Source organism: Poecilia latipinna, unplaced genomic scaffold (genome assembly GCF_001443285.1).
Source record: "Poecilia latipinna isolate Pla-1442-1.1 unplaced genomic scaffold, P_latipinna-1.0 Scaffold1212, whole genome shotgun sequence".
Classification (NCBI taxonomy): domain Eukaryota; kingdom Metazoa; phylum Chordata; class Actinopteri; order Cyprinodontiformes; family Poeciliidae; genus Poecilia; species Poecilia latipinna.
The window spans coordinates 61,947-83,725 of NW_015113828.1; the positions used below are offsets into that span (position 1 = coordinate 61,947).

At 37.7% G+C, this 21,779-nt stretch overlaps 2 protein-coding genes and 1 long non-coding RNA gene across 3 annotated transcripts in view; 2 read left to right on the forward strand and 1 right to left on the reverse strand.

Annotated features, from left to right (window-relative positions):
* The window catches only part of jph2 (junctophilin 2), a 26,166-nt gene extending 10,109 nt beyond the window's left edge, over positions 1-16,057 (forward strand). Inside the window, exons 3-6 of the mRNA XM_015053885.1 lie at positions 9,548-9,666; positions 12,062-13,068; positions 14,087-14,187; positions 14,814-16,057. Of these exons, the coding sequence (XP_014909371.1) occupies positions 9,548-9,666; positions 12,062-13,068; positions 14,087-14,167 (1,207 nt within the window). The 3' untranslated portion in view covers positions 14,168-14,187; positions 14,814-16,057. The remainder of the gene's footprint in view (positions 1-9,547; positions 9,667-12,061; positions 13,069-14,086; positions 14,188-14,813) is intronic.
* LOC106960675 (uncharacterized) lies at positions 15,634-20,781 on the reverse strand. The gene is made up of 2 exons (XR_001427617.1): positions 20,699-20,781; positions 15,634-18,532 (listed from the first exon to the last, which is right to left on the reverse strand). It is a non-coding gene; the product is annotated as an uncharacterized LOC106960675 (long non-coding RNA).
* Positions 20,546-21,779, forward strand: part of LOC106960674 (CDK5 and ABL1 enzyme substrate 2-like) — a 48,797-nt gene continuing 47,563 nt past the window's right edge. The window contains exon 1 of the mRNA XM_015053886.1: positions 20,546-21,195. Within this exon, the coding sequence (XP_014909372.1) occupies positions 20,624-21,195 (572 nt within the window). The 5' untranslated portion in view covers positions 20,546-20,623. The remainder of the gene's footprint in view (positions 21,196-21,779) is intronic.

Below are 21,779 nucleotides of genomic sequence, written 5' to 3' on the forward strand. Positions count from 1 at the left end.
CTTTTCAAAGATGTACAGATGTATAATTATGCATCTGTTTGCACAAATTTTCATGTGTGAGTGTAACCATATAGTTGAAGGGCGTGGCCAGCAGCAGCTTATTAGGATTTAAAGTGACAAGACACCCTAAAATATGCAAATATTTTTTTAATGTCATCTTGTTATATTTATGAGTGGTCGGAGTTTTCTCTGTAGTGGGAAATATGTAAATTATCTTTACAGAACAAAAGCGTTACAAAATAAATCAAAATAAAATAATACAAAATAAAATAATACATAAATGGATCCTGAAATAAGTACATAAATATTGAAATAAAAATAATAAGTAAGTAAATACTTATTTATTAAGTAAGTATTTACTTACTTAAGTAAGTATTTACCAGGCTAACTACTATTAGCCTGGTAAATAATACTATTTATTTGGGGTGCCCAATAAGTTAGGGCACCCCAAATAAAAATGCTTATTTAGTTTTTATTTCATGGGCACATTCATTTATTTGATTGCATATTTATGAAATATTTATCAATAGCCATATTTTTTTAATTATTTATTTAGATCCATTCCATAAAATTGCCATTACTTAATGTGGAGAAAGTTCAACAGGTTTGGGTATTTTCCTGGAAAACTCTCTGAGTTGAAGTAATGGTGGGTGTTTTTAGAGAATTAGAGGTTGCCAAGACGGTGCATTTGAAAATATATGGATATTTTAGGCGCATTATGCAACATTTCACTTATTTACTATAATTAGCTGTAGGAAAAATGTTGTGGTGATTTCTCTCTTTTTAAAACAACTCATTGGAGTTGTTTGGTTAAACAACAAACCAAACCCAGATTCAAAATGTACTCTGGCATTTTGGTGACTTTTTAAGCTCTTGTGGTTGAAGAAATGCCAGAGTGTTTTCGCTTAATCAGTGTACAGTTCACATAGGTCAGATCAGGGCATCGACTCCTTATCGAGCGCGCATCAGCACTGCGCCTCTAATTAAAAATTGATAAGTACATAAATACATAAGGTAGTAAACTTTTCATTATTTACATCCAGGCGTTGCTTTTGGTTTCATTATTTTATACCTGATGTTATTTTAATGGAACAGAATAAACTTTAAATATCGACTGCAATGGTCGTTACATTTAGTTGCACCTCTTCCCAAATATGAATCCCAGGTCACAAATCAGGGTGATGTTTTGTTCAACATGCAGTTTGTCTTTGACCGTACAAGGTGCTGGTATTTCTGTCCACGGTCATCTTCAGAACCCAAAGTAAGCTCAGTGTTTACAGCAGGCGGACACTTCGCTGATGCTCTGCAGACTTTCTGCAGACACAAATCTAAATATCACACTGCACAGATAACCACTAAAGTTATCTGTGCAGTGTGAGTTATTGTTTTTGTCCGTGCATTAGGCGCACCTACAGCATGCACATGAGGATTTATGCAGACCTAAGTTCGGAATATCTCGGTGGGCTTCGGAAACAACCAGCAATATTCAAACTGCTGGAAAACAATGAACAGATTTAATCAAATGCATGCATTACTAATAGATTCACTGATTTGGCTTTCTACCTTTGGTCATATCTTAAAGGAACTGAATATCTCCAGGTTGCACTAGTTAGGAATAAAAAAGGTTTGTTCCTTTTCATTCAATACTTGTAGGTATTAACCTCGTAACTTTAAAGGAAGATTATTTCCTGGAAAACACAAAATATAAGCAAGTGTTTTTGTCTAGTTTATTGTGCAAATATCTCGGTACACCTTAATTAAGACAAAACTAACTTACAAGTAACTTTTCAGCAACATATAGAAATTTACTTTAGTTTCTTTAAGTACAAAACATGCTGTAGTATTTTTTATACTTTTAATTCAGCTTAAAGTTGGGTTTTTTATGTACTTTTAATCTGAAAATGGAAAGCTCATTCTGTATTTGGAACATTCAGTGTTGCTATGGTTACGGTTGCCAGGGGGATGATGGGTGGGTAAGAAAATGACAGTTTTCACGACAAGATTAAATGGCCTCCATATATTCAATGTTTTAAGACGTGACAACAACATAACACTGATTTAGTGAATAGTTTGAATATTAAATAAAACCCGATTTTGACTCGACTTTAGAAGTTAACATTGACCAGGCTAATTACTATTAGGAATACAAGCATCGGGTTCATTAAAAGACTATGTGAAAATTTTAAAGAGATAAGAAATAATCAATAAAGAAAGAGTTGCTGAGGAGAGTTTTAGATGTAAGGCAGCCATATTGGATTTTGGTGAGAAAGCTCCCAGTTTCCTATTTCGAATTCCAACTTTAGGGAAACTCTGTTATTGCTTCAATGTGAAACTGAGGAATTTGAACTAATAAGTAAAAATTTAATACATAACTAAATTGTATCCTTGATAGGATTTTTCGTTTATTTGAATTTCTTGCATTTACTTTTAGAACAACACAACAAACTTTAACTTAAAACTAACTCTTTACTGTGGCGGTGTAAACGTTTTGGGAAGCAGCGGTATATCAGAGTACTTCTGTTACCACAGTTACTAAGTGGTGAGCAGCACTGAGCATTAAGCTTTATTATATAAGCAGTGGAGAGATGACACATCTGTTCCTGGCAGCGGTTTTCTCATGCTATGATCCTTTGGCAGAGAAGTGGAGGGTTTAAAAATACAAGCAGCAGCTCGGCTCATGGGATGCCACACCGGGCCTCTTCAGATCCAGTTGGTTAAAGTGTTTGCTGGTATTCAGACACTCTTTGGACATTGTTCTCTCTTTTTTTTTGTTGCGTGAGGCTGGCAGCTGGGCCTGTGTGGCAGGACAGGGTGTAAATGACGCACACCGAGGCCGCGCGGTCACAGACGGGCCTCTGACTAAATATGGACAGGCACACTCTTGCTGTATCACAATCACAAGGGAATGCAACAGCTGATTATCTCCCTTCCCCCGCTGCTGTCTGACCCCATCTTCCCTGCCTGCACACACACACACACGTTTGTTTTTTCTTTGTAGAAGCGCAGAGACTCTTCTTTTTGTTCTCTCGGAGTTCCTCTCTATTGATTGGGACCTGCTGTCGACGGTCTGATCTGTGTGTCCGCCTCTGGGAGCCTCGGCTGCTCTGCTAGGCGGCGACAGTTAAAGACCCGGCTCGCCTTGCGTCAGCAGTGGTGTCAAATGTTTTCTGCAGATAAAAATATGGCACAGCTCATAAGCAAGTGCTTCAGTATAAAGGGGGTGGCGTATAGATGTACCGCACCTTGCTTTAGTAGTCGGGCTTGGATTACACGCTGTTCTGCTGATACAAGCTGTTTGCACAGTCGTTATTTGTAAATAATGTTCAACATGGAAATTATAGCTATTGTTGAGGAGGAAAAAGTAACTAGACAGTATTAAATAAAGCTGAAAGCTAATTTTAGTAAATGGATTTAACTTCACACACACTGCAAAAACACCAAATCTCACCAAGTATTTTGGTCTAGTTTCAATTGCAAATAACTTGAAATAATACAAAGGTAACTTAGAATTAACTTTTTCGTCAATATTAGGGATTATTGACTTAAAACAAACTTATATATGTTGCTGAAAAGTTACTTATGAGTTAGTTTTGTCTCATTTCAAGTGTACTAAGATAGAAACTTGGTAAGACTATATGTTTTTGCAGTGCAGCTGAACGGTAGCATCCAGAAAGCTCTTGCAGCACATTCCAGATTGAGAAAATATCTGTCGCCACCAGCTGGTTTTAGGACAGGATGGCTGCTGCTGGAAGGAAGAACAGAAAAAAAGACAAAGCAAAATTAACTTTTGTTCTTTCCTGACAGAAAATCTTTATTTTCACACACTGTACACTGCAAAAAATCAAAGATTTACCAAGCATTTAGGTCTAGTTTCATTGCAAATATCTTGCAATAAGACAAAACTAACTTATAAGTAACGTTTCCATCAATATTAGGGACTATTGACTCAAAAACAGCTTCTACATCTTACTGCAAAGTTACTTGCAAGTAAGTGTTGTCTCATTTCAAGTGTACTAAGATATTTGCATTAGACTCTAGACCAAAATACTTGGTAAGAATTTGTGTTTTTGCAGTGCAGCTGAACGGTAGCATCCAGAAAAATCTAACAGCACATGCCAGAGATTGAGAAAACATCTGACCCCATCAGCTGGTTTAAGGACAGGATAACTGCTGTGGAAAGTAAAAAGAGAAAAAAAGACAAAGCAAAGTTAACTTTTGTTGTTTCCTGACCGAAAATCTTAGTTATTTTCACTAATGTTTGGTGCAAAAACACCAAACAATACTAAGTGTTTTTGGTCTAATTTCTACTGCAAATATATTAGCACACTTGAAATAAAACTAAACTAACTTATAAGTCAATTTTCAGCAAGTTGTAGGAGCTTATTTAAATTAATAATTCCTTAATACAGACTTGCAGATTATTTCACTTGCAAGGCATTTTTTGTGAAAAGTGAAAAAACCTGGCAAAGGAACTAACATTTTTGATCAATATTCAAGAATTGTTGACCTAAAACAAGGTCTTGTATTTTGCTAAAAAAGATACTCATATGTTTGTGCTTTTGCAATAAGACAAAAATACTTGCTAAGATTCGTTTTTTTGCTGTGTGCATTATGCTTCTGAGATCTCTTACCATCTCAGCATCAAAAAGCATGATATCTGCTAGATCACATCATCAAATGTTGAAAAGAAAGCCTTCAAAGTGTCAATGTGCCTTCAGGCAAGTCACTTCAAATATAAAGTACTGTATGATTATTGTAAATAAGATCCACAGGGGCGAATTCACAAAACTATTTGCGCACGCTAAATGTGTGCGAACCAGAGTTTGTACATCTGTTAAATACTCAGCCCTCAAGCAACTGAAGATTTTAAATAGTTCAGCTGATCAAGTAACGCCCCTCTGTGCCAACTCTGTTTGCTCATATTTAAATAAGACTTTATGGAGCGTTTAAATGGTGAATGGATTGAATTTATCTCATGCTTTTCTCCTCATATTGACCTCTAAAATTCAGTCAGCTGCTCTCACAAACATGCTCACGTTTTTGGAAACTTGGAGTTAAGTTCCCTCCCATCAGGACCATTGATGTGTGTTCATGTATTTTTGCATGTACAAAAGAAGCACATGTGCATTCAAAGAACTTACTAACATGTAGTACACTGCATTACTCCAGAAATGCCCCCTTACTTTATGAAGACATTCTATAAAACTTCATGTCATGATGTGATTTTATAGCCTGTAATTTAAATGTCAGCCATTTGTTACCATCAGGAAACCCAAAACAGGGCTGTTGCTTTGTGGCCACAAAGAATCAAACTAAAAGGCTGATGTTGAGATGAAAACTTTTTTATTAACCAACTGCTGCTAGAAACATATTCAGTCAGATTTAATCCACTGCGTTTTTCTTCATAATTTAAATGTATGAGTCTATTTTAATTACTTTAATAAAACTGTCAGCGCGCTGAATTAAGAGTCACATTAACACTTGATCCAGTTGATCTATAATTCCAGTTGGCATTCTTTGCAGACACTTCAATATATTCATATTAAAGTGTTTGCATAAACGGTTCGTGAAAGCAATAATTGTGAATATATTTGGCAGAGCAGCTGCACAATCTGGAAAATAAATTTTAAAAAATCTATTCGGCCATGAAATTAACTGATATCAAAGTTAATATAAACTCTAAGCTGGGAAAAGTTCACAGCAATGGTTTTGTGGTGGAACCGGTTCATTTTATAGTTAGACAATATATTGTCTGTTCTGGTCCACTGGACTCAGGTAATCTCCAATTCAATCATTGTGACACTCCTAGCACCAACTGGCTGGACCTCTGTTGAATTAGGTCAGTCAAGTTAAAGGGATGGAGTAATTATTTCTATTGTATTTGTCATTATTTTGTGGAAATCAGTTTTACTATTTTTTTTGTAATTATTTTGTCAACAAAGCCCCTTTTTTAAAATCACAATTGAGTTGAAAAGCAATAGGAAGGGTGAAACATTCTGTTATATAGCCACTGCACAATCAACCTAACTGGATATGTAAATTATCTGCAATGTTTGGTAACTAAAGTCTTTTTGTTGCCATCAACAGGGTTTTTCTGTAATTCAGGCTTTTTATTTGATCACTGATTTTGACAGAAAATGTAGTGTTCATTTACATTAGTTGGTTTTATGGAAGCATTGTCACCTTCCAGCGAGACAGTCCTGAGTCTGAATCCCAGCCTGGAGTCTTTCTGCATGGAGTCTGCATGTTCTCCAAATGCATTCATTGGTTCTCTCTGCTTAGTTTCTCTCTCTAAATTGTGAGTGTGTGTGTTCACTTGGTTGTTTGTCCTGTGTGTCTGGTGATTGGTCCAGAGTGTATCCTGCCTCTCACCTAATGACTGCTGGATACAGACGTAGGTTTAGTTGATTGGATTAGTGGTTTCCTGGCATTGTTGCAGCTTTAAAGCTGCAACAAGGTCATGGTTACTGTGAAAGATTAATGTTAGTCTGATTTATTAATTTCAAAGCTATTTAGCTGAAAAACAATGTTTGAAGGAGTAAAGGTGAGGGTTTATGTACACTGTACCGCCGATAAATAATGATGGTGTTAGCATTATGTTGGACTGTTTAGCTTCCAGTGGTGCTGGTGAATCCCACAAAATTGAATGAAGAAGATAGAAAATCCTCAAATTCTTCAACTTCACCTCAAAAAAGCACCCAGATGGTTGACACTTGAACACAGTGGACTTTTCTGACCTTGACCCAAAACATGCATCGAAATTGGTTTCGAAATGGTTACAGCAGGTTAGCAGACTTATGGAATTAAACAACCTCAACTCTGCTGAAAATTACTGGACCATATTCAAAACAAGAAAACAATCTCTACCAATTCTCCAGAGAAAAATGTTTTAATCATGCTAGAATCCTGATTACTCGGCCTAAAAGTAAGCTGTTGATTAAGATCTTGTCAGGCAAAAACAAGTAATTTATGGCCATTTATAAGTTTTGCTTTAACTAAAATCCAAATATGTCATATTACATTATAAAAATATCCTGGTTAAGAACAGCAGGAAAAGCTGCTGGCATCTAAAGTGACTGACAACACACAAAACCTAAAACATGTTCAGATTTAATTTGCACTTTGCCGGTGTAAATGTGTTTAAACAATGAGTTTTCAGACAGATGGAGATCACCTAAGTCAATCACGGGACTTTCTAATTATTCCACCGGGAAGCACCTTCTCCACTCGGTCTAAAACTGGACCAGGGAGCTAAATTCAGACCGGTGTTAAGTTACAGTATGCCAAGTGTCTTCAGACTAATCACATTCAGTCATTCTCCCAGTTACTATGAGACAAACAGCAGCAGCAGCTGCATTGATTATCAGAGACGTCTGTCAGTTGGTAAAGACAGAAATATCTCTCCAGATTGTTGATGGAAAACTTTGAACCTTTATGCACACAAACTGCAGCTGCATGAAAGTTTTCCTCTTTATTTCTAAGACATTTACAAATGTCGGGCAATTCAGAAATTTTAGTTCAAGATCGAATATCCTGCGTTATTGTTTGTTTTTGGATGATTCAGTTTAACACAATGGACAGTTATAGTCAAAATTGTTAGCCTCCCCCTATGAAATGTTATTATTTTTTTATTTTTTTATTTGCTAAGTGCTGTTTAACAGATCAATGATTTTTTTTAAATACACTTTTTCAAACATGTATTTTGGGTGCTTAGATTAATTTGTTTTGCTCAAACCAAATTATTTCACAAAAAAAAAAAAAACTACCAGGGTCAAAATTTGCTTGATAACAGCATGCAACTTTGACAGAAATGCCAGCACCTTGTCAGTTTTCGACTGTCTGAGGATTTGAGTATCAGTGCATCTTCCGTCTTCATCTTAAAGATCACTGATAGTACTGATGACGAGTCAGAGCTTTCCAGCAATGATTCTCTCTTTAAGGGTTCCAACTCCAACTCCTCATCTGTCTCCAACGTTCTGTGGAACAACGCATCATGAATCTTGGAGTGCCTAAATTATGACTCTCCAAGTGCCAATGCCTCAAGGATCCAAGCAACAATAGTCAATGACTCTGAGTGTCATGCATCGATCTTAAGCATCCAAATGTCCCTGCCTCATCAGTCTCTAAGGCTGTGGGCATCGACACCTCATCCGTCTCTGTGGGTCAGAACAATGAGTGTCTGAGCAGTGGCACCTCACTTATATCCAAAGGTCCAAGCGACGATGCCTCACATCAATTTTTGAATTTTACAACAAAGAGTCATTAAGTTTAAGGCATGAGTGTCAATTCCAACCCTCGAGTTCAAGTTTAACATGCTTTTGCATGTGTCCGAATTACAATACATCTAAATCAAATTACAGAATTACTTCCTCGTGCATTTAGGTTCTACAGAGTCTTGCTAACATCCTTATTTTTTAATTCAGATGGGTTGACGAATGCCAGGTCAACCTCTGCTGGGCCTTACTGTATATTTCAGATCTTTCTGGTTTTCTAACTTGTAACCAGACACTGGTTAAGGGTGTGCTGTCATTTCAATCTGAAGTTACAGCATCTGAAGCAAATTGAATGCGACATATTTGTTGATAGTTTTAACTAAACACAACATAGTTCTCTGTATTTTCTGTATTCACCATTACAACATATTCCCTAACAGAAGTTGTGCTGTGCTATTTGTGTGACTGATTGACTGAGACACACAGCATCAGAAATGAATAAACACTTTATTTTTGTAACTTTCATTAAGCTCTTTATAAACAGCGGGCATGTCAGATTTTGATGTCAAGGCTGGAGAAGGATCAATTGGAAAGCCCCTCGTTTACAGGACATTTACTGTAAGCAAAACAGGGAACCAGAGGGGGATTTCCAATTGATTATCCAAGTTGCTGTTATGAACAAGTTGCTGTTTTGCACAAACTCAAGGGTTTTGATGGCCTCCAATAACCAATGGTCTTCCTGAGCCTAAAACTAATAACAAGACATCATTGGTTTTTAATGCTTTAGTTGTTCCATTTTTAGTGATTTTCGTTTATCTAAAACATCATATTGACGTTACCAAATGTTTGTAAAAACATAAAGTTACTGAGTTCTCATTTAATCCCAGAACTATGGACAATGTTAGTGTCTCTTTTGAAGCAGACTGTCATTGCAAGTTTTAAACATAGTTTTAAATTTTCTTCATTGCTGCTTAATTTGAATGTCTGTATTTGGGTGTAGTTAATCAAAATTGCTTTTTTCTTATTGTCGAGAGTTAGCTAAACATTTTCTACAATAATCTGGACTTTATCTTTTATACTCCACTGCCTTTTCTCTGAGGGTAAACTGATCTAGGTCCACTGGCTGTAGCCATACGGATCCTTACATATGGATATTATTAACTTCTTGGTTCATGACCTCAAGCGACAGTGTACATTGATGTTCATTATAACAAATAGTACTGTTACACATGACAATTTGCCAACATTGCATTCTGTTGACGCAGTCTAAAAAAGGAAGGTGCGATGGACTGTTGTCAGTGATTCACGACTTGTGTTGCATCTCTTGACTGCAGGACATCCCATGCAAAGGGCAAGTCAGACGGCGCTGAACAGGCCGCCCAGGCCTCCAATAATGAGTCCAGCATTGCCAGACTGGTTGCCAAAGAGCTGTCGCCGTCTTTCTATCAGCCAGGTCAGTGGACAGCAACTCCTCAGTAACAGGGTGTAAGATTAAGATTTCATGCTTTGTCTTAATACAAGCATCAAACTGTGGTTTGCAAAAAGGCATTTTGTCATGTAACAACTAAAGAATTCAGTTATTTTATGCGGTACAAGCATGAAAAATGTGCTGAGCATTAATTTTGCCCAGCCCCCTTTACTCTGATGTCTCTAAATAAAGTTTAGTGTAACTTATTTGTCATCAGAATTACCTGTAATGGCCAAATATTTGCACACAAACAATGTACAGATTGTTTTTAATGTACAGATTTTCTTTGTACAGATATTTGTGAAGGACAAGGAGAAGAAAAATTGATTTTCTGAAATTTCACATCTGACCTCAAATGTGTGCATTTAGGTTAATACTTTGAACCATTTTTTGCAGCAGATACAGCTGGAAGTATTTTGGGTTTCTACTAATGCTGCACACATACAAGCTGATAAGTTTTGTTTTTTTTTGCTTCCTAATTAAGTGATTTCTGAATGCAGTGGGTTCCACTTAACTTTATTAGGTTTATCATAGTAAAGTAAAATATCACAGTAAATGTTTAATCCATTCATGTCTAACAAAAAATGCCAATTAATAGATGAATACTAAGTTGTTTAGCTTTTAAATTATGACCATAGCATAACATTAGAGCAACAATTCAAAGTATTGTTCTGGACTAATATTGTGCAGCTTTAATTGTGACAATAGTACAACATTAGTTCTGCACAATGTATTGAATTGCAACTGTCATTCTAAAATCAGTGAGCAATACTGCAGTCACTAAACATTGCTGGTATTCGATATTTGACAAGATATTATGTTGCAGGTGTCAGACACGCAAACTGCATCTCACTATTATTTTTACCGTCCTTATTGCTCATAACTGATGTATATATCTGGTGGTTGAGATCGTAAAGCTAACTGAAGGTGGTGAAAACATTTTATGATAATTGAAGGAAAAATTGGTGCAAACGTAATTTTTAGCAATAAAATGGTTAGTAAATACTTTCTTAGCCCTATACAAAATCAACATTTTGGTAACCAAAGATGGTGCTGTGTTGAGAGATGCATATATATTACTCTGTCTATGATTTGCAAAAATTGGCTTCATACTTTGCCCCCTGATCTCAGAGCGTATGCTGTTGAATCTCTCTGCTGAGGCTCAAGGCGAGCAGAACTGAATGTCTAAAAAAAGGATCGTCTTATTCAGTCCTAGGGATTGTATCAGTTTCAGTACACGCTTTTCGACACACACATTGACACAAAAGTAAAAAGCCACTTTGGAGGCCCCTGCTTTTCTCTTTCAGCAGTAAGCTTAATAAGACGCAAATAGACAAAGAGAAAAAGGTATCCAGTCTTCTGATGTTACTTCCAAGTTCTGAAAATAGAAGGATGCATATTTTAATGCAAACAAACTACTACAAAGGTCAGGGGAAACCTTTTTGGCTTTAAGACTTGTTCTTTTCAGTGATTTTGAACTCAGATGTGTAAATAAAGAAAGTTGATGTCAGTAAACTATGCAACATTGCTTTAATAACATTTTGTTAACAGTCTAAATTACTTTCAGGAACTTACATTGTTGCCCATAAAGTTTAAACAATTTTGATTTTAGACCAGTTTTACTGATTTGTTTGGAGAAGATTTAGGGCTACACATTTTACAACCTGACAGGACAAGTTAGTAGTATTTTAAGAAAGCAATGCCTCTAAGAAAACTAACAGTTGATAGGTCTGATTATTTGTCAGTAGTGTTACACTGCCTGGATGTTTGGAACTGCATATGGTTCAACCACCCAGGATAACCAAAAAACAAACATCAGAGGTGGCCACTGAACAGACAAGTCACACAGGAAAGCTCAGAGGAGAATGCTTTTTAGAGTTTAGGTTTGTCACATCAATTAATGCCTAAATTAATACCTACAATACTTTAAAGTGGTAGCATACACAGTCAATTTTACACATTATAATACTCAAACCTAGATACCCTCAACAAACCCTCCAGCCCTAACCTGCAGAGCTCCTGGATTCAAATCCCGGACGAGCCCCCAATTGTTATGACATGGCTCTAAGGTCACAACAAAAAGGGAGGAACACCCTATGTTGGAGTTCTAAAATATAAATTTATTCAACAAAACCAAAAGTTAATGTCCGTATTATTTATATGGAGTGTGAAAATTAGTAAACTTAGGAGTGTATGGTGTGCATGAGTATAGGATGGATGGGAAAGTGTTGTAATGTGCAAGCAAAACAATCTACAATGCAAAAGGTGGTTGCATACCTGCAATAGATATCAGCTGGTGTTGTCCTGCATTTTAAGAATATTATCAAATTTTTTTTGTGGATAAATTGAACTGAAACTTTTGACTGTTTTTAACTTCTAGGCCCTGAGTATCTGAAGAAGAGGGTTTTGCTGGAGGCTGTGGAAGACCAGGAGAACCCTGACACTGAAATGCATGAGCCTCTGCTGGCTGATGAAGAGCCCCTGCCCACACCACCAGAGAGCCCGATTCTGAATGAACTGGCCAGCCTCATGCCTGGCTCGTCCCCGGCCCAAACCCCCTCCCCGAGTCCGGCCATAATCAACAAGGAAGATCCCAAACTCCTTGGTCCAAGAGGCTGGAATGAAGACAAATCCGCTAAAGGAGGTTCCACTAAGGGTGGCCTTAAACCCAGCAGTGCACCAGGTAGTCGTGCCACCACTCCTTCAGTGTCAGCTGCTGCACCTGCCTCGGCTGCACCTGAGGAGGGAGCGGCTTCCAGCAGTCGTCAACCGTCACGCTCCCCGAGTCGTCTGAGTAACAAGATCGAGCAGGGCTCCGACTTGGAAATCAAACCACTTCAGAAATTTGACTCTGAGGTAAAACCTGCAGATGTCCCTCTAGCCACTGACGCTCCAGAAATGAATAGCCTCATCTCTCCAGATGAAGAAGAAGAAGCTCCTCTTCCAGCTGCCAGCGTGCCTCCCAAAGCTGTGACCCCTGAACCCAAAGCCCCTGAGGTAAAAACCGAAAGAGCTCCGTCTGTCCAGGAGCGGCCGCCGTCCACCTCTGAGAAGAAAAGGCCATCCAGGGAGGGAAGCAGGCCGGGCAGCAGAGCAGAGACAAGACCATTACCAAAACGGCAACCGAGTCCGGCTCCGCCCCCAAAGCGACAACCGAGTCCTGCTCCATCTCCAAAACGACAACTGAGTCCATCTCCGTCTCCACAGCGACAACCGAGTCCGTCTCTGTCTCCAAAACGACAACAGAGTCCTGCTCCACCTCCAAAAACTGCTGCTAACCATGAACCTAAAACAGTTTCAAAGCCGGCGGAACCCAAAGCCATAATTGCCAAGCCAGCCGTAAGGAGCCTGGTGTCGAGAAAAATGGCAGAGTCTTCAGATCTGGAGGTGAGATGGTGGAGATACACGACTTAAAAGGGACAGGGTCTGCACATTTGTAATGTTTTGTACTTCCATTTGGGTCTCCACTGCTTCTAAAAACAGCTCAAGCGATTTAAAAAGTTAAGTAAGTAAGTTAAAAATGATCAGTTTCAAAAACTTTCCGAATGTAATGTCACAAATCAGCAGGCATTGCACCATTACCTAGCAACCCCAACAAAGTCCAACCTGTTACCTAGCAAACCAAACTGAGTTCCAGTACATTTGGTCAGCTGGTTTTACTGCTGTATGCACTGCACAATGGCTGCTGGAGAAGAAAAGTGTTTTGCTGTTTACTTACCATCCAGAAACCACTTGCTGCATTCTTGTTGGTTGTGCAGAAGGCTCCACTTTTGCTTTTCAAAGATGTATGGTTGTATAATTTCACATCTGTTTGCAGTCATTTTCCTGTGCAAATGTAAACATTGAGTTTGGAGGGTGGTTGGGGTAATTTAAAATACATTTCGATTTCATCATATATCTGTGTGCAACTTTTTCGTGTCTTGTTTTGTGTTATTAACTTTATTAACTTAACTTAATATGCAAAAAAAAAAAAAAAAAGATGAACAAAGTGCACAGTTAGGCCTGATGATGCAGCCATTTTCATAAGGGGGAGGAATCATTTTGAACAAATGTATTTTTTCTGCAATCTGTAAGCACCTAGAAACTCCATCCTATTCCATGCCGGATTAATTGTAGGGATTCTTTATTTTAGCATATCTCTGAGTCATTTGACTCTTTTCAAAGCTTTATAAGATCTCAAAAAACCAAACCAGCAAGTATAAATGCAGCATTTTATGGATAACTCTTGACATTAATTATTAATGGATTTGTTTACCAACTGTGTCTACCATACTCTGGTAATTCCTAATCAGCCTGTCAGTAATTAGATATGATGTGAAAACTGTGGAGTAAATATGGAGTTGTTGTTCCCTTATAGTTTCTATTCAGTGAATTCACTGTGATCATTGCTCTTCTTCCGTTTCAGGGCCCAAACACCATCATGGTGTGTATGGTGATCCTGCTAAACATCGGCCTGGCCATACTCTTCGTTCACATTTTGTCATGAGACTTTTTCCACCACATCAGGTAATAAATATAACCTGTTTTCCATGGAGACATTTGGGTAAAAAATAGGATTTTGCTAATCACTGTACAAATATATTATGAAGGTCAGATTAAACTGTGAGTCTTAAAGGGAGGGATTGTGTTTTTATTGACAAAATTATATTGTGCTGCTAAAGCTGAGTTTGGAACACATTTAATAACACAATTTAATATTTACAATTTGTGCTCTTTTTTATTTATTTGTATGTTTTTATTGTAATTTCCTTGGAATACTGCCCACTATTTTCAGAATTATAATTTTCAGCCATTGTTTACATTCAGACTGACCACATCTGGCTTCTTCTGGCGCAGAATTACGACGCATGTGTCGGGTTAAGGATGTAAAAGTTGGATAATACATGACCGTTCAGACTGTAGACACTTTGAAAACTTCAGGGGGTCTTGACAACTCAATCCATCTTGCACCATATTGTATGAAAGAACTCCTGTTGGACAATTACTTAAACAAGCTTATTCACATGTGATTTGAATTTAATTTCTAATTTAATGGAAAGATTTGCGCCAGTTGTATTGGGAACAGCTTTTGATCTGCTTAGTGACTATCGGACAATTCCTCCCTTGAGTTTATTTACGTTCTTCTGCTGCAGGTGGCAGGTGGTGTTGGACTGTGATGTCGTTGCTCCTCCACCTCATGGACCAGAGATCAGAGACACCACTGACGGCTGGCAGGAGCCTCCTGAAGTCTTCTTCGTTGGTTCTGTGAAGCTCTTCTTCTGCAGAGCTTTGTGGGAAACTGAAGGACAATGAAGAGCTGAAACGTCTGAATATGACTGTTCTGTTAAAGTTGGTGGTTAGATGGTAGAGCAAGTCTCGGAGCTGGGTGGGCCTCCAGAATTCAACTTTGTCACAGTGTGTGTCACAAGGTTTGCCGTCATTTTGCAATATGGGTTGTCCTACTGCTAATCTGCCTTACACCGAGTGGTCCTCACGACACTGAATCAGTAGATCACACGCTGCCTCGACATGTGTTTGTGTTTTGTAACTGCAGATGAAGTAATGTTGAAAACTCATCCAGACTGAACTTTCACTCAATTTTGCCTTGAATTTGCTCGGACACAGCAGCGTCCTTGTGAAGAAAAACTGCGTTTTTCGACGCCTGCAGCGGGTTAAGCGCTGTTTGTTTGTCAGTCATCTAACACATATGTTCTCTTTTTACAGGGATTTACTGTATGTGTGAGTTTTTATTCTGCTGCTTTTTTGTGTAGAAAGAAGATCAAAAGAGATTAAGAAAGGAAAAATAGAAGAAATAAGGATATTTGAGAGTCCCTGCTGAGGTTTTTGTCCTGTTTGTTCCTGTGGAGCCATGCACTGCTAATTAGCTAAGGGGGATAATATCTTCATTCAGATTTATCCAAAGCAATCACTGTATATTTTAAGAAAGGTGCTGAATCTGTAGATTGTTATTCCTGCAGCAGGAGGAGTTTTAAAGGGATCGATATGTCTCTTGAGATCCTGACTCTGTGTTGCATTCAGCTTCAGAGCCAAATATTTGTATGCAGGAGGTGATTTTCTGTACTTTTGTACGTTTTTTGGGAATGCGCCTTTTCATCTTACACAGAATTCTGCTGTTACCTTTTATTTATAGCTAAAATAATTAAGCGACCCCAAATCCTAAATTAATTTACCTCTCTGTAGTTAGATTAAAAAACCAGAATGATTCTTAACTCCATGTCTTACAGTGAAAAGACTTATTTTCTCTTTCTTTGTGTGGGGGGTCGGGGCCTTACAAAGAAGAAGCATCTGAAGCTGATCTGCCTTTAAGTTTGATGGTGTTGTTGATGAAGGAAAAGCCTAAAAGTATTTGCATTAAAATAAAGAAAAAAATCTCCCATGATTCTTCCTCTGGTGGTTTTTGTAAGTGAGCTTGCAGGAAAAGGTAATGCTATTTGAAGAACTGAGTGTGTCACCAGAGCCCATTTTTTCCAGGACAATGTTAAGCTTTGTTTTTGCTTCAGTAAAGCAGGAAGGTCTGTTTTTACCATGTTACTCAGACATGATGAATCCAGTCTGGTAAAAACAGTTTGAAGTATTTTTAAACAGCAACTGGCTGCCACCATGCGACACCCTCTGTTCATCCCTGGGGCCACTTTGAATATCACCTTATTTTAGGCTGCAGGTCTTCTATGGAAGACCATTCCTGACACAAAAACTTATTTTTTAGAGTCATAAAATATGCCTTTGAAACTTAGAGTTATGACTTTTTAGCTCATTGTTAGAACTTTGTAATGCAACACTTTCTCCAACACCGTTTTAATTGCATTGTAATAACTTTAAAAGCTATTACTTATAAACTGAATATCCATAATTATGACTATCATTTCATTGCAATAACTTGAAACTTGTAATATTAACCTCATGATTATGAAATTGTATCTCATAATTATTATATTTGATCTCCTAAATATGGAGATCTGAATTTTAAAAATGACATTTTCTCATAGTTTTGAAACTTGTAGTTTGAATCTCAAAAATGAATTGTAACTTAAAACTTTTACTATTTAATCTTGTAATTATGAAACTATATATCATAATTCGGACTTTGCATCTCACAATATAATTAGGGGTTTGAAAATTATTTGACCTCTCATAATTTTGAAACTTAAATACGAATTTTATGTCATTGTGACTTTTATTTTATAATTTTTGAATAATTCAAATTCATAAATTAGACGTCTTTCATCGCATATATATCCGTTTTCTCACGATAAACGTCAAATAAATGAAATCGCTTTTTGTTTGATTTGTTGAAACCAGGAGCGCAATTCAAACATTTACTCAACAACACTCCCCTCTAGTGGTCAAAATTAACTCATCAGCTCACAGGTCTAAAATAAAACATTTAGTTTTACATTTATAAAATCTATCTATTTTGCACCTCTGGACACATTTTATTTTGTAGCAGCGAAGCCGAAAGCTGACCTCTGGAACATATTATTATTAAGTGTTTGTTTACTACTCTAAGATACGCTTCAAAATAATAAATGACTCTATAAGCTGCTTAAATTTAAAGTTTTGTCCGGAATCCGCCAGAGTTTGTGGTAGCAGAAAATAAACAACAATCTTGGAATTAAATGAGGAATATGATGCAGAAGACCATGTAGGTTCATGCATTTAAAAGTGTCTGCTTTCATGTATTTTTCTTGCAAATCTTATAACATAGTTTATTGTCAATTTCAAACATTTTAAAAATCATTTCAGAGCAATGACGACAAGAATCAAAAACACTCATAGCATCAGGAAAGATTTCTCAGTTTGCCACCAAAGGACGCAAGGCTCATTTATTTGCTTTACTCTACTGCCCCCAGAGGTGATTATTGGTATCTTTAAAATTAGAAGTTGCGCTAAATCCTCTCCTTCCTATTGGTAATATTTACTCTCCAACATCAGAATCATCCAGCTTATCTTTAAAAACTGAATTAAAAAAAAAGAAAATACAGCAAAAGCAACTGTATCTGTAGCACTCAGATGGAAAAAATAAACTAAATAATCCCATTTAACACAATATTCCTCTCCTCCATCTTCCCCTGGTGCTCTTCATGGTGGTGGCTGAGAGGGCAGGATTATATTTATAATCTTTATTTGTCAAAAATATTTGAATTGTTTGAATTTTCCCTTGAACTTGCTGCTTTCTGCACTGAATTTACAAAAACCAAACAGGTTTTTTGTTAGGTAAATAAAATTCATTGACACTCTGTTAATGACAAATAAAGAACAAAAATGTATTTTATCATCTGTCAAAAGACATTACTGGTATAGCTGTTGTTGCTGTTGTTATTGTTATTGTCATTATAAATACATAACACAACTTATTTTGAGTTTGCTTCACTAGTTTTGCTATTTTTTTTCTTTCTTTTTACTTTACATACTTTACACGTCCAGAAAAAAAACTTTTACTACATTTTCTAAATATTATTAAATGTGCAATTGTATATAAAATCGGTATAAAATTGTGTGTTTTCATGGAAAACCTTAAATGATGACTGTGGCATTACTGCTGTCTGATAAGGATGTAATATGTATTTATCACCACAAGGTGGCAGGCGAGGACAAAAGAAAACTGTTTATATTTCTGCAGTTCATATAAAGGCTATGAATAAAAAGCAGAGATTGATTTTGATTTGAATACACAGACAGTCTGATGCATTTTAGTCCCAATGCTGCATTGAACCATTGTCCTGCATCATGACCTACCCATGATGCACTGCTTCTCTTCTCCCCTCCTGGCTTTGCTCTGTGCCATCATCAGTGAACATCAGCAGGGACTGTCAGAGCACCCATGGGCTTCACCCGAGCTGCACCACTCGCTCTGCGTAATTACATAACAGAAGCAATTTATTTGTCATAACAAAGTAATTTCCCTTTCAATAACACAATGCAAAAAGGATGAATATTTTGTCATTAACGATTTAATGCAAAATCCTGCTTCCATAAAATCCATCTTTGTTAATAAAGGAAATAATGAAGGTGGTGTTTCAGACAGACACTTGAATTTTAAGGTTTACGTGTTTATTAATTCAGTCGTTATGATAAAAAAGCAAAAGCAGGGATAAATAAAAGTAAAATTAACACCTTGCATGTTCTCAGTTTGTTCGCATCATGTTTTAAAATCACAAAAATGTAAAGCAGATACACCAGATTTGGTTTGTTTTGTATTTTTGTTTAACAATAATTAATTTTCAAAAATTTGACTAGAAACATCCCTGTAATCTTCTATGTACTTTGAATTTATTTTTACAGAAATTAAAAGCCTCATGGTTCGTTTTAGAGAGGAGCGACTGTAAGCAGTTAATCACTCAAGAACCTCGTGAAAAATTTGGGGGCAATCGTAGCTTTAACATGAGGTTTGTGCAGTTCTACGGAGGGATTTGGTACAAAACCTTTTTAAATCCATCAGTTTTCTTGGCAATTCAAGCTTTAGCTCCCTCTAAAGATTTCAGGATTGAGGTCTGAAGAACGAATAAGCTGTCATGACCCTCATGCGATTTGTTCTTTAGTTAGGCTTTTGTTGCTTTGGTGACGTGTTTTTTTGGTTTTTTATGTTCATGTAAGAAGACAAACATTTGACCAAAATTTGAGGTTAGTGTTGAAGAGGTTAATGTTTTAAGAGGTTAATGTTTTAAGGTTGTGTCTTTTGGCATGTCTGCATGGTGATGTCATTCTGCGCCTTGAGCAGAAAAACAGTCCCAAATCATGATGCTTCCACCTCTGTGCCTGACACTGGGGATGGTGATCTTTGGGTCAGAATGAACATTTCTTTCATGGAGCGCCACTCCGAGGATGATTCAATTAAATGGTTTTGATTAGAAACAAACATTTCACATGTATCCACAACACTGCTGTGGCTTCAGACAGATGTGGTTGTAATTTGACAAAAATAAATAAATAAATCATGAACAACGTGAATTTAATGTAATATTAATCTGGTTTAGGTGGCTTTCTACTTTACAGTTGTTCCAGCTTAGCAGGCAGGTAAGTGGTTACTCGCCTGGTGCATTACAGATGTAGAGGATCAATGGGTGACTACACACACAATCCAAGCCAGCAGAGATTACAGTGTGTCCTGCAGGATATATTTAGCAGTCTACTAGTAAACTGTAGCTAGACATTGTGACTGTCCTGCTAGATTCACCCATGCCAGCACTGTGTCACTGCAGGGGATCAGCGCAGAGAAAATCCACTGAGGTTTCTTAACAAGAGGGCAACAGCCAATCAGAGCTGCTGTCATGCAGAACTGCAGCAACTGCTGTGAGGAAGCCACTGCAGTGCTGAAACTTCAAAGAGGAGCACTGGGAATGCACAAACACTCAAGAAAGTGTGACATTGCTGAAGTGTTTTGTAAACAGGATATTAATGTTAAATAGTTGAAACATAGCCGGTCCAAAGTACAAGTGAATTAGGCTGTTGCTGTTGACTTCTCATAAAGAATATGAATATGACTGTCTGGAATTGCAGTAATGTGTCAAAAAATTAGCCTACTTACACATAGTCTTTTACACCCTTGTATTGTGAAAAAAAAAGTTGTATTTGTTGCTGCTACTTGGTCAGGTATCCCTTGAAACAGAAGTGTTTAATCTCAGTGGGGTTTTATTCTGGTAAAATAAGGATAAACAAAAGTAAAAAAAAATAAATAAAAAAAGAGAGAGAGAATTAATTACTTAATTAAAAAGCATGACATTTTGTTTTTGTGTCAAAATAATTTTAAATTGTATTATGACGTTTGTCATCTTTGTAATGTTTACAGCGTGCTCTGGTTCTAAACGTCATTACGTATTCCCTGGTTGACCAATCAGCTCGCAGAAAGGCGTAAAACGGTCTAGCGCCGGGTAAAAGGGATTTGACAGTTGCAAGTCTTGAGCGGATCCCCGCACTTCGCTTCCTCAGTGGGGCTGGAGGAGCCATGGCGGCTGCTGCCTGCGGACAGCACGGCGCTCTGGTAGCAACCGCAGTCAGCGGCAAAAAGACGGTCACTTACCGGGAATACAACAGGAGGAACCGGGAGAACTCCCGCCGAAGACAAGCCGCTCTTTTGTTCCTGACCAACATCTCTCTCGACGGTCGGCCAGTCCGGAGTAATTCAGCGGAGGATGGAAGGAGCTACAACAAAGAACCCGAGTTTGATGGAGCAAACCCCGGCTCCGCAGCAGCGAGAGATCTCTCTGCGGATCCCCCTCACATGAACAGCCTGTCGGGGTCTGTCAGTTGTGGGGTCTTTTCTCCCGGGTCGAAGGCAGGTCTCACAGTACCGCCAATCCTGGTCCTTCCGTCCGATAACGGGTTTAATGATGTGGGGAGCACGGAGGTGCTGCTGGGATGCCGCCGAGGCTCGTTCCCCTCACCGGGGGACGGTAACCTGCTCTCCCCGTCCCCCTCCAACAACAGCCTGCTACCGTCTCCGCTGGGACCACGGAAGTCCTCCACGCTGCTGTCGGTCCAGAGCTGTAACTCTGTGTCCTCCGAACCTCGGCACAGGTGAGACAAACGGCGCTGCGGTGTTTTTTTAAATATATATATTTGGCTGTAATTTCAGCGGCCAGTAACGGTTTAAACCAGTCCTTCATTCAGTCTAGTCAAACGGGATATATTCTGCGGGACCTTCACAGAAAGAAAAGATACTGTTGTGTTTGGGGATGTCATGTTGTAACCTGCCTTAAATCCCACTTTTCTGTTCCCCTGCATTCTATCAAAAAATGCTGGAAAATGTGCATGGAGTAGTTTTTTTTTCAGAATAAGGTTTTAAGATGATTTTGAATTGAATCAGAACAACAACAAAAATCAAGCAGCTTGATTTTTGGGTTTTGCTCCTTTCAAATTCATTCATATCCTTTCACCTTTTATTTGGACGTTACAAACTTCAATTCACTGGTTTTGATATGTAGGTCAAAGTACTTAATAGTAGTGATCTGGAAGAAAATATACACCTGAAGTGTTAAACTAGGGTTGGACGATATTGACTTAAAGGTTTATCACAATGTAAACTTTTGTGCTACTATTCAATCAATCAAATCAAATCAATCAAATTTTATTTGTATAGCACATTTCAGCAGCAAGGCATT